This window comes from Mobula hypostoma, chromosome 1, assembly GCF_963921235.1.
Source record: "Mobula hypostoma chromosome 1, sMobHyp1.1, whole genome shotgun sequence".
NCBI classification, from domain to species: domain Eukaryota; kingdom Metazoa; phylum Chordata; class Chondrichthyes; order Myliobatiformes; family Myliobatidae; genus Mobula; species Mobula hypostoma.
Window position 1 is genome coordinate 121,418,147 of NC_086097.1, and position 13,342 is coordinate 121,431,488.

The window sequence follows — 13,342 nt, forward strand, 5'->3', positions numbered from 1 at the left end:
CTAGAAGAATGCTTTCTATGGTGCATCTATAAAAATTAGTGAGGGTTTTAGGGGACAGGCCAAATTTCTTTAGCTTCCTCAGGAAGTAAAGGCGCTCACAACTTTATAACCCGGAATCTTTAATGATAAATGTGATCGCAACAAGCAAGTTTCTTGTACACCCAAGGAACGCCAAAACTTAAAACATACGCTTTAAATTCCTGTCTATTGGCTAACAGACTTCTCGCATTCCAACGAAGAACTGTAAATTGGTCGGAATAAGCACCCTGTGTACAATCACCTTCTACCACTAGTCCATTCCCTCTACTATCATTCTGCAAATGTTCTCACCGAAGTATTTCATGTACTTGTTCTGCAGTAATTCCCACTAAACCCAAATACTTCAATGCTGCATCCACCACGATCCCAAGTCTATCAGATTTCTTTCATACCTGTGCTATTCCATTAACCACAGCAGACAGAAATGCAAGAAAATCTATTTTTAAAGAATCAATACATCACTATTGGCTTCACCTCCACCACTACCCCCTCGGTCCATGATCAGGCTCCACCCGAATCCCGAATCCCTGTTGAAGTGTCTGTTTTTACCCAACACACAACAGATGTAGTGAAACCAAATCTTTTCACAGCTTCAACATAAGAAAAATATTATGCGCTGACTTCACCTTCTGAATTTCCCGAGCCTTTTGTAAAACAGGGCATCCTAAATAAGCAGCACTATGAGCACCCCCCAGAGTTGCAGCATCTTGCCTCAGCGCCAACCTCAGAACTCCTGTAATCATGTTCACCCCCGCATTTTGCACATCGCAATTTCCCCTCCGAGAAGCAGCAGTCTGTCCCACTCGCTAGCATTTAAAACACCGCAACGGTGGAGGGTCACGCATTCTGACTGAGTGACTATTACAGCCTAAGCAGACTTCTGAATTTCCCGCCACAGGCTTCCTTCAATCACATCACAGGTGGTGTGATGCACTATCAGTTACTCCCAAAGACTGGAAGTAGAGTAAATACTGAAAGGCTTTTATTAACAGTAAAATCTATCCACGTCCATGCTGTATGTCTGTCCGGCACTGTGGGAGGCGCAGTGACACAATCGCCCTCATTCAGAGATCTGTGGGAAGTCAGGAGCAGTCAGCAGAGGGGCGTGTCCAGGCATGTCCTGACAGGTAACCCAGTTATCACATGGTGCAAACAGCCAGACGCCGTAACTCTTACCGACCACGACTACAAGGTCCAGAACACCCTGCGATCCTACGCATGCGCATTTCCCCACTGCGCGCCTCATCGCCGCTCCACTCGGGCCAAGCCCTCTCCTCCCCGCCCGCGCTCTCGCCCGCCGTGCCGCGCATCTGCACTGCGTCCCAGAGAATCCTGGGAGTTTAATATATCTCGGAACAAAGTTGTGAAGTGTCATCAGCAGAGACAGTGACATTGGTAGTTGAAGCTTTTTAGCCCGAGAGTTTACAGGGAGCCACTATTTGCTATGGTGCGCTCAGTGATTGTTTTGAAGTTGACAACTCCTTTTCTTTAGATCTGGAACGGTGCTGGGAGTCGCTGCTGCACCCGGACCACAACCGGAGATGGACCGGCGCCACCGTTGAATCGCCCTGTGGGTCGTGGACATGGAGCTGACGGTGCTCATCACCAAACTAGGTAAAGCAGAGCCGGCGGTTGTCGGCGGCCTCGAACGGATGCTGAGTCTCCTCTTACCCATCCCTGTCCCTGGTCAGTGCAGGGAGTGTACGGGTAATGTATTCCGGTCTGGATTAGTATTGGGCTTGTTCCTACAATGGGTCTCCCTTAAAACACATTCTGTAGGGCAAATCCTGCTCTGGGATATTTTAGAATGTTGGAACACCATTTGTAGTGGATCAGTGTGCTCTCATGAGGTACACGGTTGAGGTAGTGCAAAGTGCATCTGCGGGATGTACACAGATCTCAGATCAGTGCAGAATGTGTTCCTGTAGAATTTGACAAGTTGACGCAGTCTGTTGCTGTGTAGTAGAAGCCTTGGTTGAGTGTAGAGTCCGACTCTATGTGATAAAGTGTGTTGAGTTGATGGAGAATCCCTGTCTGTATGACAGGGTGTGCGAAAAATTTAAACCTGTTGCTAGTATCTGAGGTTGGTTCACCCATCAACTCTTCTGAGGTGCTGCGCATGGGGAATCATGACCGGATATTATTTCCAAATTAATCAAGGTTAGAGAACGTTGATACAGATTTTTGCAGACTAAATTCAGTTAAATTAAAAGTATGTATTCTGCCTTTTTAAACTTTCTATTGGAACTTAGTGTGTCCCAGTTTAAGTTTCAAGTTTCAAATTTGTTTATTGTCAGAGGCATATGTACACAGGGTATAAATGCCATCAAAGTTAGCTTTTTGCAGCAGTTGCAGAGTAAGTTACAAGCATGACAAACATAAAATTCAAATTCAGATTTATTTAACACATGTACATTGAATGACAGGGTGCAATGTCATTTGTGTCAACAACCAACGCACCTACAGATGTGCTGGGGGCAGCCTGCAAGTCTTTCTGTTGTCAGTGTAGCATGCCCACCGTCCTCGGCAGAATGGCACAGAACACAATGAAACAGAACATGTCAAGCAACAAACTACAGCATAACAAGCACGTTCCTTCCCTCCCACCCACCCATATGCATGGACAGTCCTCTAACACCAGGACAGGCCGCTTTGCCTTCAGCCTTCAGTGGGCTCAGAGGTGCAAATACTGGGCCTCCTGTTTCCTCAGCAAACTCACTGAGATTCACCCAGGCTCAGGGCTTTGTCCATCGGGCCTCCAATTCTGATAGATATATATTTTAGTGAGCCCAAAGGAAATTAGAGTGTCACAGTATAAATGCACAGGTATACAAATATTAGAATAGAAGTAAGAAAGAATAAAAAATAAGTTAACATCAGTCTTAACGTGGGGCGGGGGGTTCATCACTTCTCTGGTTGTTTCATGGCCTAGGGTAAGAATGACCTCATATAGAGCTCTTTGGAGTAGCATAGTTGTCTTAGTCTATGACTAAAAGTGCTCTTCTGTTCAGCCAAGGTGGCATGCAGTGGGTGAGAAACATTGTCCAGAATTTTCAGGATTTTCCGTAGGGTCCTTTGTTCTACCACAGCCTCCGGTGTGTCCAGTTTGACCCCTATATCAGAGCCAGCCTTTCTAATCAGTTTATTGAGCATCCATCTTTTGGTATTGACCCCAGAATGACGATGACTGAAGATCAGAACTCCTGGCCTCGAACTTCAGACTCACCAATGATGAGACTGAGAACGAGGCTTCAAACTCCAGTCTCATTAACTTAGTGTACATAGGGGGTCACAGGCTCTCATGCCCCTTGCTTACACAGTACTTCGATCCTGGAGCCTGCTGATGATTCACTGACCTGGGGTTGGGGTGGAACCACCAGCCCTCATCCTCGCTGCTCTTTGCTAATTTAAGTCCATGTTAAGTTAACATAGGCTTAATATAAATTGTACATGAATTAAACAAAATCAAAATGACATGTGTGCAAGTGAAAGAAAAAAGGAAATAAAGTCTGAATTAGTGTTAAGGATTTGCAAGTCTGTTCAAGTACTTTATGGCAGTATGGAAGAAGGTGTTGTTGAACCTTGAGGTCTGTGTCTTCAGGCTCCTGAATTTCCAGCTCGACAGCAACATTGAAAAGCAGGCATGATCTGGGTGATTGGAATCTTCACTGATGGATATTGCCTTCCTAAGAAAGGTTCTCTTGTAGATTTCTTCAAAAGTGGGGAGATCTGTACCCATGAACCGACTGAACCCACCACTCTCCGTAGCCTCTTGCATTCCTGTGCATTGGCTTCTCCATACCAGTCCGTGATGTATCTGGTCAGAATGCTTTCCATCATACATTTGTAAATGTTTGTCAGAGTCTTTGATGTTATTCCAAATCTCCAGAAACCTCTGATAAAGTAGAGACACTAGCATACTGCCTTCAGGCCTGCTGGGCTCAGAACAGATCCTCCAAAATGTGAATACTCAGGAACTTGAGGCTTTTTGTCCTTTCCATCTTTGACTCTTCAATGAGGACTGGCATGTGTTTGTCTAACTTCCCCTTCCTAACATCCACACTAAGTTCCTCTATATTGCTCATGAATGCAAGGCTATTGTTATGTTACCACTCAAGCTGTGAAGACTTATTCTCCCTCTCAAAGAAGATGTAAAACGCATTAAGCTCATCAGAGAGATTGCATCCTTGCTGTTCATGTTATTTGTGTTTGCCTTGTAGGAGTTCATGGGGTTTAAGTCCTGCTACAGTTGTTGCGCATCGATCTGTGTCTCCAGCTTATTCCAGAATTGCCTCTTTGCTCACGATAGTTTTCCAGAGGTTGTACCTGGATTTATGTAGGTCTTTTGATTACCAGTCTCGATCGCCCCAGACCTAATCCTAAGCAGACTCTGAAACTCATTGTTCTCTCACAGCTTTTGGCTTAGAAGGACCCTATCTGTTTTGTGGGCACGCACTTGTCCATGCTGGTCTTGATGAAGTTGGTGACAACTATACCAAATTTCTTAAGATCCATTGATGAAATCTTGAATATCGTCCAGTCCACCAACTCACAACAATCCTTTATACACTCATTCACTTCCCTTGACCGTACCTTTTCATTGATGCCAGACCCTTCAGTCTGTCTGTACACAGGAAGTAGTATGACTAGGTGGTTAGATTTCCCAAAATATGGGTGTGAGATGGCTTGATGGTGGTGTAAGCAGATGACGTGCTGGTATAGTTTGGCAGAGGCTTCTTCAAGCTAGCATGGTTGAAGATGACACAATGATGAGAAAGGTGTTGGGATACAATGTTTTGTGCTTGGTAATCGTGGCACTCAATTCCTCCAGTGCCAGCTTGATGCCTGCCTGCCTGGGGGTGGGATGTGTACTAGAATAAGGATGATGGTGGGGGAGCTTCCTCAGCAGATAGTACAGATGATACCACTGCCACATGTTCCACGTTGGGGTAGCAGGACTCAGATAGAACTGCTATGTCTGAGTACAGCGCGAGTTAACCAATATGCAAACGCGGCTGCCTATGCCTTAACCTGAAACCTCCGTCCAATCCGTGCAGTGGTTGTTGAAATTTTGGGACTGGAAAGCTGGGTGAGCAATGTTTCTGTGAAACAGTAAATTTCAGTCCCTGGTGTCTCTCTGATATGGCATTTTGCCTGAAGTCCTCCCTGGTGACCACATTTTCTGACACAATAACGGCATTCCTAATGCTTATAGGTACTGAACTCGCCTTCTGGGTGGTCTGTTCTGCTGAGTCTTGTTTGTTTCGCTATCCTAAGATCGCTAAAGCATTTAAATGGCTTAAAACATCATTCATTTCTGTAGTAATTGTGGCTGCAAATTTGAGTTTTTAAAGTTAAGAACGGAAATACTTAAGAGCAGGCTGCAAAGTATCACTGCTCTCTGGCACCACCACATTACAGAATAGCTTATGTGAACTTGTTGACATATCTTTACCGTTGGTGGCATTGCCACATTTCTTCCAAAAGGCAGATATAATATGGAAATAAGTTTGTGAGCTGTTTTTTGATAAATTCAGACTAAAAAATTTATAATGGTAGCAAGTTGTTAAAAGCTGTGCAGATATTAATTATTTAATATTTCTATAGTATACTTCATGAATTAGTGAATCCCTTTAGATTTCTGATATTTATTGCTGTTGTTGCCTGTTCTTTGTTTTCATTTTTACCAATTTCTTGGTTTAATTTACCGTTTCAAATTACCAACTAATTGATAATGTATTTTTAAATTTGCTCTTGTATTTCTGCACTTTGTCCTGTTTGACTCTGAGCAGAACATCAACCCCCATTGTTCAAGCTGATCTATCCAAGTTTGCTTGGAGTGCTTTTGCTTTAATATCTGCTCTTGCCACCATGTTGCCTTTGACAATGGTTTATTTACTCAAAATTCTGCATTGATGATTTCCTCCTCCTTTGCAAACTTCTTGTTGCATAAACCTCAGCTCATCTAAAACTCTGCTTTATCTCACTCAGTTATCCACTGTTTCCCTTCCACAGCATCTCTAACCTTCTCTTTGTGGGAATTTGGGCAATAATCCAAACTGGAATCCATATCTTTGATTCTTATCCAGTGATCCCCATGCTGCATCCTACTTTTGAAATCTCATTCAGCCCTTCAATGTTTTTCTATCGTTCCTTGGTCCCTGTGCAATCCATTGTCCATTTCATTTTCTGTGCACAGGTCTTTAGCTAACTTCGCCAAACTCTCTAATACCTTTGCAACTACCTGCTCTCCAGAACCTCCTCAAAGTTAATTATTTAACTGACTTTTGTCATTTTTGGGATCTCATTTTCTGTCAGTCAGTTGATAGAAAATGATAGACTCCCCCCCCCCCCGCAGAGCAAGTTGAAGTCTACCAAGTTTTAGTGTCCATAGAAATGTAAATTGTTGGTCTTTTTTCATTCAAAAAAAAGGAGCCAGTCCAATAAGTCACACAGTTGTTCTGAGGAGATGATGTGTGTGCTGAAAGGACAAATGTTGTATCATAAGCAGAACTTTAAATATTGATGAATACACACCCAAATTGGGATCTAAATAGGGAATTTGCGCTCCTAAATTACATTATTCTCAACTTCAGAAATGCAAAGTGAGTAGTTTTCATTCAGAAATAACACCCTGCCAGGGGTGGTGATAGAGGGTTAGGGGTCAGTTAAGTTTTTTTTACACAAGGTGATGGGTGTGTAGAACATGTGCTAGGGATGGTGATAGAGGCAGATACGTTAACGATGACGACGTTAGGTTGCATCTGGAATTTCCAGTTGACGGACACTTTCCCTCCACACCGCTCAGACATATTGGGAAATCATGTACCTGGCAGGTTACAGCAGTGGTTTGCCTTTGCCTTCTGCCAGGTGAGTTTAAAGAGATCACCACCTCTTGCGGTGGATGACCAAGTCATCTAAGTGTCTTGTTGTGCTCTCAGCGCTCCACAACGCCTGCTGGCCTACCTTCTTGACCGTTGGACCATTAATCGGTCTCGTCCGCTCAATCTGCCAGGGCCAGACTTCACACGCTAGGATAGGCAGATCCCCTACCTCACCGAGGGTCAAGGACCCATAGGCTACCCTCGCCTGGTTTGGCCCGTCTGCCGAGACCGTTTACTGGGGTGTGGCCGCTGCGCATTTTACATCTACTTGGAGCCACAGGTGAGAGCTGAGCGCCAAGTGAGGACCAAAGGTGGACGAGCTGCCCTGAAAAGGGCACGGCAGGCCACCCCACCAGAGGTGCTACCCCTCCCTAGACACCCCATACACCCCAGATACATTAAGGGCATTTTTTTTTAAATGCCTTTTTTTTTAGTTACATTAAGGGCACTTAAAAAACATTTGGGCACATGGATGAAAGAGAAATGGAGGGCTACATGGGAGGAAAGGGTCAGATTGATCTTGGAGTAGGTTAGATGGTCAGCATGACATTTTGAGCTGAAGGGACTTTGCTTTACTGTACTGTTCTTTACTCTAACCCAAATGCTAACAGATCTCTACCCAAAACAAAAGCTTTGATGGGATTAATCTTTTCCTATAAAATCTGTTAATGGTGTGATTGCTAAGTATTGCTGGTTGACTGGATTGTTAGATTCCGTTCTGCTTGCACTCATTTGGCCCAAATATTAGGAGCTAAATCCTCTGTACCGTGAGTTCACCAGCAATGCCTCAGCAATGAATAGCATTGATCACCCTGCCTGCAGCCCTGAACTCCAGAATACTCTCGACATGAGGCATGTGTCTCAAGTAGATCTCCCTATGCCAAAGCTGTGAAGCAGTTTCGTGCTAAATACAAGTGATTCTGCAGGTGTTGTAAAGCTTGAGCAACACACACACAAAATGCTGCACTCCCCCCCCACCACCACCACCTTATTTTAGTCTCTGCCCCTTGCCTTTCCAGTCCTGATGAAGATACTAGGCCTGAAATGTGGACTGTTTATTACTCTCTATAGATGCTGCCTGACCTGCTGAATTCCTCCAGCATCTTTGTGTGTGTGTGTGTGTGTGTGTGTGTGTGTGTGTGTGTGCGTGCGCGCGCGCATATGCATGTGTTGCTTTAGCAGGTTAATGGTCTTTGTTTTTGATAGCACCATTACAAGGTAAAATTAAATATTAATAATTTAAAATGCCTTAAATTGAAAACATCATTAAAGCACATTAAAGACTAACAACCCATTGAAACATTTATAGTAAATTGGTAATTAACTTTCTTCTGCAGGTCCATGAATTCTATACAAGTGAATGCATTACTGATCGAGTGCTAGCCCTGACATGCCGTGTGATTTAGGAGGACAGTTTCTAATGTAATTGGTTTTATTTACAGTTTGTATTTAGTGATACAGTACAGTACAGGCCCTTCTGGCCCAATGAACCGTACTGCCCAGCATCCCACCTATTCAACCCGAGCCTAATCACAGGACAGTTTACGATGACCAGTTAACCTGCTAACTGGTACATCTTTTGACTGTGGGAGGAAACCAGAGCACCCCTAGGAAACCCACGCTTTCATGGGGAGAACATACAAACTCCTTACAGGCAGTGCTGGAGTTGAACTCCAAACTCTGGAACACCCTGAACTATAACAGTGTTGTGCTGACTGCTGTGGTGCCCATAATGTAGAAGAGTACTAATATATTGCTGGATAGTTGCTGCTACACTAGCTACATAGCGAGGTTCCACATGAAATCCATGAATTCTACACAATGACCTTATAAACCAGCACCCAGCACCCAGCACCATGACATTACAACTAATTAGAGTATTCTGTTGAGGCAAGATATTATTCATATCTGATTTTTTATCGTACATTTATTGATCAGCATTTTGATGCAGATATCCACTTATAAATTTTTGCAGCATGATTTAGAAACACAGGATGATTCAGGCTACGAGTTCTGACAGCTGAGCAATGAGTGTAAGGACAAATCAGTATGAGTGAAGATGCTGTTGTCTATCACACAGTCACAGGCTGATTGTGCCTATAAATAATGACAAGTATTAAATCATTCACCTTTACTTTGTGGCATGGTAGTGTCACGGTTAGCGTAACCCTTTTACAGTGCCAGAGACCTGTATTCATTTCCTGCTGCTGGCGATAAACAGTTTGTACCATATGTTCTTCCTGTGATTATGTAGGTTTCCCCTGGGTGCTCTGGTTTCCTCCCACATTCAAAGTATGTACAGGTTAGTAGGTTAATTAGGCACTTGGGTGTAATTGGGCATTGTGGGCTTTTTGGGCCAGAAGGGCCTGTTACCAGGCTGTACCTCTAGCTTGGATATCCAATTAGTTGCGGTTATAATGTCAGGCTGCTTGGTGATTGATGCTGACTCTGATAATGTGAATGTTTCACGAGTTAAGATTCAGAGAGCTCCTTTATTCCCCGCTGTACTTTCAGAATCTGGAAATGACATTGCATGTGCGTTTCCTGTCAAGATAAGTGATGTTACTTGTTGGTTGAGCTATTTCGTGCCATATTGTTGGTTCAGTTCCAGAATCAGTGGAAATGAGGGGTACTAGCTCTCATGTATACCTGAATTTGGGGTTGTATTTTCTCTACGGAGTGCAAATGTGAAGGAGGATACACAACTCTTCATTGGCTATATTGCTGCAATTTGAAAGGAGACTAACCAGCTCAGTTGTTATCCACCCTAAATGTGAAAATCTAGACGCAAATTGCATATTGAATCTTGGTTTTACTCTAAAGTACAAGAGATTCTTCAGATGCTTAGAATCTTGGATTAACACATGCAAAATGCTGTGGAACTCAGCAGGTCAGGTAGCATTTACTGAAAGGCATAAACTGACGACACTTTGAGCTGAGACCCTTCATCAGGACTGGAAAGTAAGGGGGCAGAGCCAGAAATAGAAGTTGGGCCAGCAGGCGATGGGTGAAATCAGGTGAGGGGAAGGGTGGGTGCGGTGGGGAAGTAAGAAGCTGAGAGAGGCTAGATGGAAGAGATAAAATACTGAAGATGAAGGAATCTGATAGGAGAGGACAGTGGACCATGGAAGAAAGGGAAAGAGGTGGGGAAACCAGAAGGAGGTGACATGCAACTGAGTAGAAAAAGCAGGAGTAAAAAGAGGAGCCTGAACAGGGAATGGAAAAAGAGAGAAGAGGGTGGGATGATGAATCACCAGAGGTTAGAGTAATTGATGTTCATGCCAGCAGGTTGGAGGCTACCCAAATGGAATATGAGTTTGGCCTCATCATGTTAGAATAGAAATGAGAAGTCAAATTGAAATGGATGGCCAGCGGGAGATCTCCTTTCGTGGTAGATAGAGAAAAGGTGTTCGATGAAGTTGTCCTCCAATCTGCATTGCATCTTATTGATGACTAGTACGCCACATTGGGAGCACTGGATACAATCAATGACCCCGACAGATTCACAGGTCAAGTGTCACCTTACCTGTAAGGGCTATTTGGGGCCCTGTATGGAGGTGAGGGAGGAGGCGTAGAGGTAGGTATTAGTACTTGTCACTCTTGCAGGGTAAGTGCCAGGACGGAGATCAGTGAGGAGGGTCAATGGAGCCACGTAGAGAGTGATCCCTACGGAAAGTGGAAGAGGGAGGGAAAGAAGTATTTTGTGGTAGGGTCGTGTTCGAGATGCCGGAAGTACAGAAAATGACATGTCTTTTATTTTTAGGTCACCAGTTGATGGAAATCAGAGTTCGAGCTCTGAAGAATATTTTGAGCAAAATTGATCATGGATTGATTTCCATTTTTGATTTGACACAAGAAAAGAGGCTCTTTATTCGACTATTTGAATGGTTCAACTTCCCAACTGTTCCGATGCAAGGAGAAGTGCTCAAGCTCTGTGGTCAACTTGTAAAGGTAAGTTATTTGTGAGACAGGAATCATTGAAAAATTACTTAAATGTGTTAGACATTGGGAATGTTTTAAGTGTATTAAAGAATAATGAGGCAAAAAAGGACCCTGTCAATGTGCTTAGTATTGAGCTTGCAAATGGTGAGTTTGGATTGACCAGTTTTTTTCTTGTGAGCTCAGTGGTCATTAGGACAGAGCATATGTCCCAGAATTCCTGCTTGTTTTTCTGGTTTATTGAACTGCAGTTGAAGCTGATTATTTTCCATTACCTTTATTATAAATATTCTGATGAGTAGTACACATGAATTATCAGTAAAGATGCACTATAAACTCAGTGGCCACTTTATTAACTATGCCTGTACACTTCCTCATTAATCCAAATATCTAATCAGCCAATCGTGTGACAACAACTCTATGCATAAAAGCCTGCAGACACGGTCAGGTGGTTCAGTTGTTGTTCAGACCGAACATCAGGATGGGGAAGAAATGTGATCTAAGTCACTTTGATTGTGGAATGTTTGTTGTTGCCAGTCGGGCTGAGTATCTCAAACTGCTGATCTCATGGGATTTTCATGCACAACGGTTTCCAGAGTTTACAGAAAATGGTGCAAACAAAAAAACAAAAAAAAAATCCAGTGAGTGGCAGTTCTGTGGGTGAAAATGCCTTGTTAATGAGAAAGGTCAGAGGCGAATGGCCAGACTGGTTCAAGGTGACAGGAAGGCTACAGTAACTCCGATAACCAGGCATTACAACTGTGGTGTATAGACGAGCATCTCTGAATGCACAGCGTGTTGAACTTTGAAGTGGATGGGCTACAGCAGCAGAATTCCACAAACATAAACTCAGTGGCCACTTTAATAAACACAGGAGGTACCTAATGAAGTGGCCACTGAGTGTATATCAGAAATGTAATGTTTGGACATGTATTTTCATATCAAAGATAGTGTTTGCTCACCTCCAGTCTGAATCCATTTCATTATTTGTCACTTCCTCCTAATATGAGCTCAGCAATAGGTAAGACCATAACTGGTGCTTACAGACCTTTTTTTAAAACTGAGTGTTATGCTAAAGTGTGAGGTTTTTCATCTACCTCTTTGAAGACATATGGGACCATATGATAAAGATTAGGGAATGAAAATCTAGCTAGCTTGCCTTTTTATTACATCTTTCTTTATAACATCTCAAGCCTCATGTTCTATGAAATAATTTCATGGTTGATCATGTGTCATTTTCTCTTTCCAGTCAGCTTCTTTTAGCCTGATTCCTGTGGTATCTAAAGATCCCATTTTTTTTCCTAGCCTTGAGTGTGTTCAGAGGGCAAGCCCACTTGAAATAGAGAACTCCAAAAAAGAAGCAACCAGATAAAAACATGCAAAATTCTGAAATGGATTGAGAGGGCTGACGATGAGACAATCTTCAGATATTTCAGTGTGAAGAAGTTGTCCCTCAGGTCCCTTTCAAATCTCTTTCCTTTTGGCTTAAACCTTTGCCCTCTGTTTTTAGACTCCACTACCTGGGAAAGAGACTGACCATTCATCCTATCCACTGCTTTTATAGATCTACATAAGATCACCCATTTTGTGCATCGGGAGAAAGGCCCTAGCCTATCCAGTCTCTCCTTTATAACTAGATATCTCTAGTCCCGGTAACATGTGGCAGGAGGAGATAAAGCAGCGCGCCGCACGTGCGCAGCCCTCCGGTGAAAAATGATACTGTATCCGTTAAAAAGGGGCCGTGAACAATTCTGATTTGATTGAGACGGATGTGAAAGCACAGAGGAACATCTGGAAAAAATTCTGAAACGCTCGTTCGCTGCTGTTGTTATTGCGTGGTTGGGAATCTTTCGGAGGGAAGGACTCAAAATCCCCGGCTTTGCCTGCTGTTCGCGACTGAGATGGAGGTCAAATCGCTCGGATAGAGATGGCGCTTAGTACTCGGTGTCGGAGAGCTGATCAGAGCTCGAAGTTTTCAGATGACTCAGAGTTGGCATGGCAGGGAGAGTTTTTCTTCCTTCTCCTGTCTGCGTGAGATGTGGGACATTTGAGAGACTTTGAACTTTTACTGTGCTCATGGACTTCTTCATCAAGTTATGGTATTGTTGCACTGTTGTAACTATATGTTATAATTATGTGGTTTTGTTAGTTTTTTTCAGTCTTGGTCTGTCCTGTGTTTTGTGATATCACACTGGAGGAAATATTGTATCATTTCTTAATGCATGCATTACTAAATGACAATAAAAGAGGACTGCGTGTCTTCATAATCTAATCTTTATGTGAATTTTTTTTCTGCACTCTTTCCTCCCTGTAATTTAACAACTGGAACAGCACATGATGATCGGAGTGCAATCTCATCATCGTCTGGTACAGTTGTAAGATGTCATTCCAATTCTTGTACTCAGTGCTCTGACTGATGAAGCCAGGTGTGCCAAACACCACCTTTACCATGTTGTTTGTAAGTGAACTGTCATATGGTT

General features: G+C 43.2%; 1 protein-coding gene across 3 annotated transcripts in view; it reads left to right on the forward strand.

The window, feature by feature from the left end:
• Nucleotides 1-1,295: 1,295 nt before the first annotated feature.
• The window catches only part of rttn (rotatin), a 270,714-nt gene continuing 258,667 nt past the window's right edge, over nucleotides 1,296-13,342 (forward strand). For 2 of the 3 annotated variants that reach the window (XM_063055143.1, XM_063055124.1), the window contains exons 1-3: nucleotides 1,296-1,434; nucleotides 1,532-1,653; nucleotides 10,687-10,874. In XM_063055143.1, the coding sequence (XP_062911213.1) occupies nucleotides 1,623-1,653; nucleotides 10,687-10,874 (219 nt within the window). In that variant the 5' untranslated portion in view covers nucleotides 1,296-1,434; nucleotides 1,532-1,622. Of the gene's footprint in view, nucleotides 1,654-10,686; nucleotides 10,875-13,342 lie in introns of all 3 variants that reach the window. The other variant, XM_063055134.1, reaches the window with a different exon arrangement.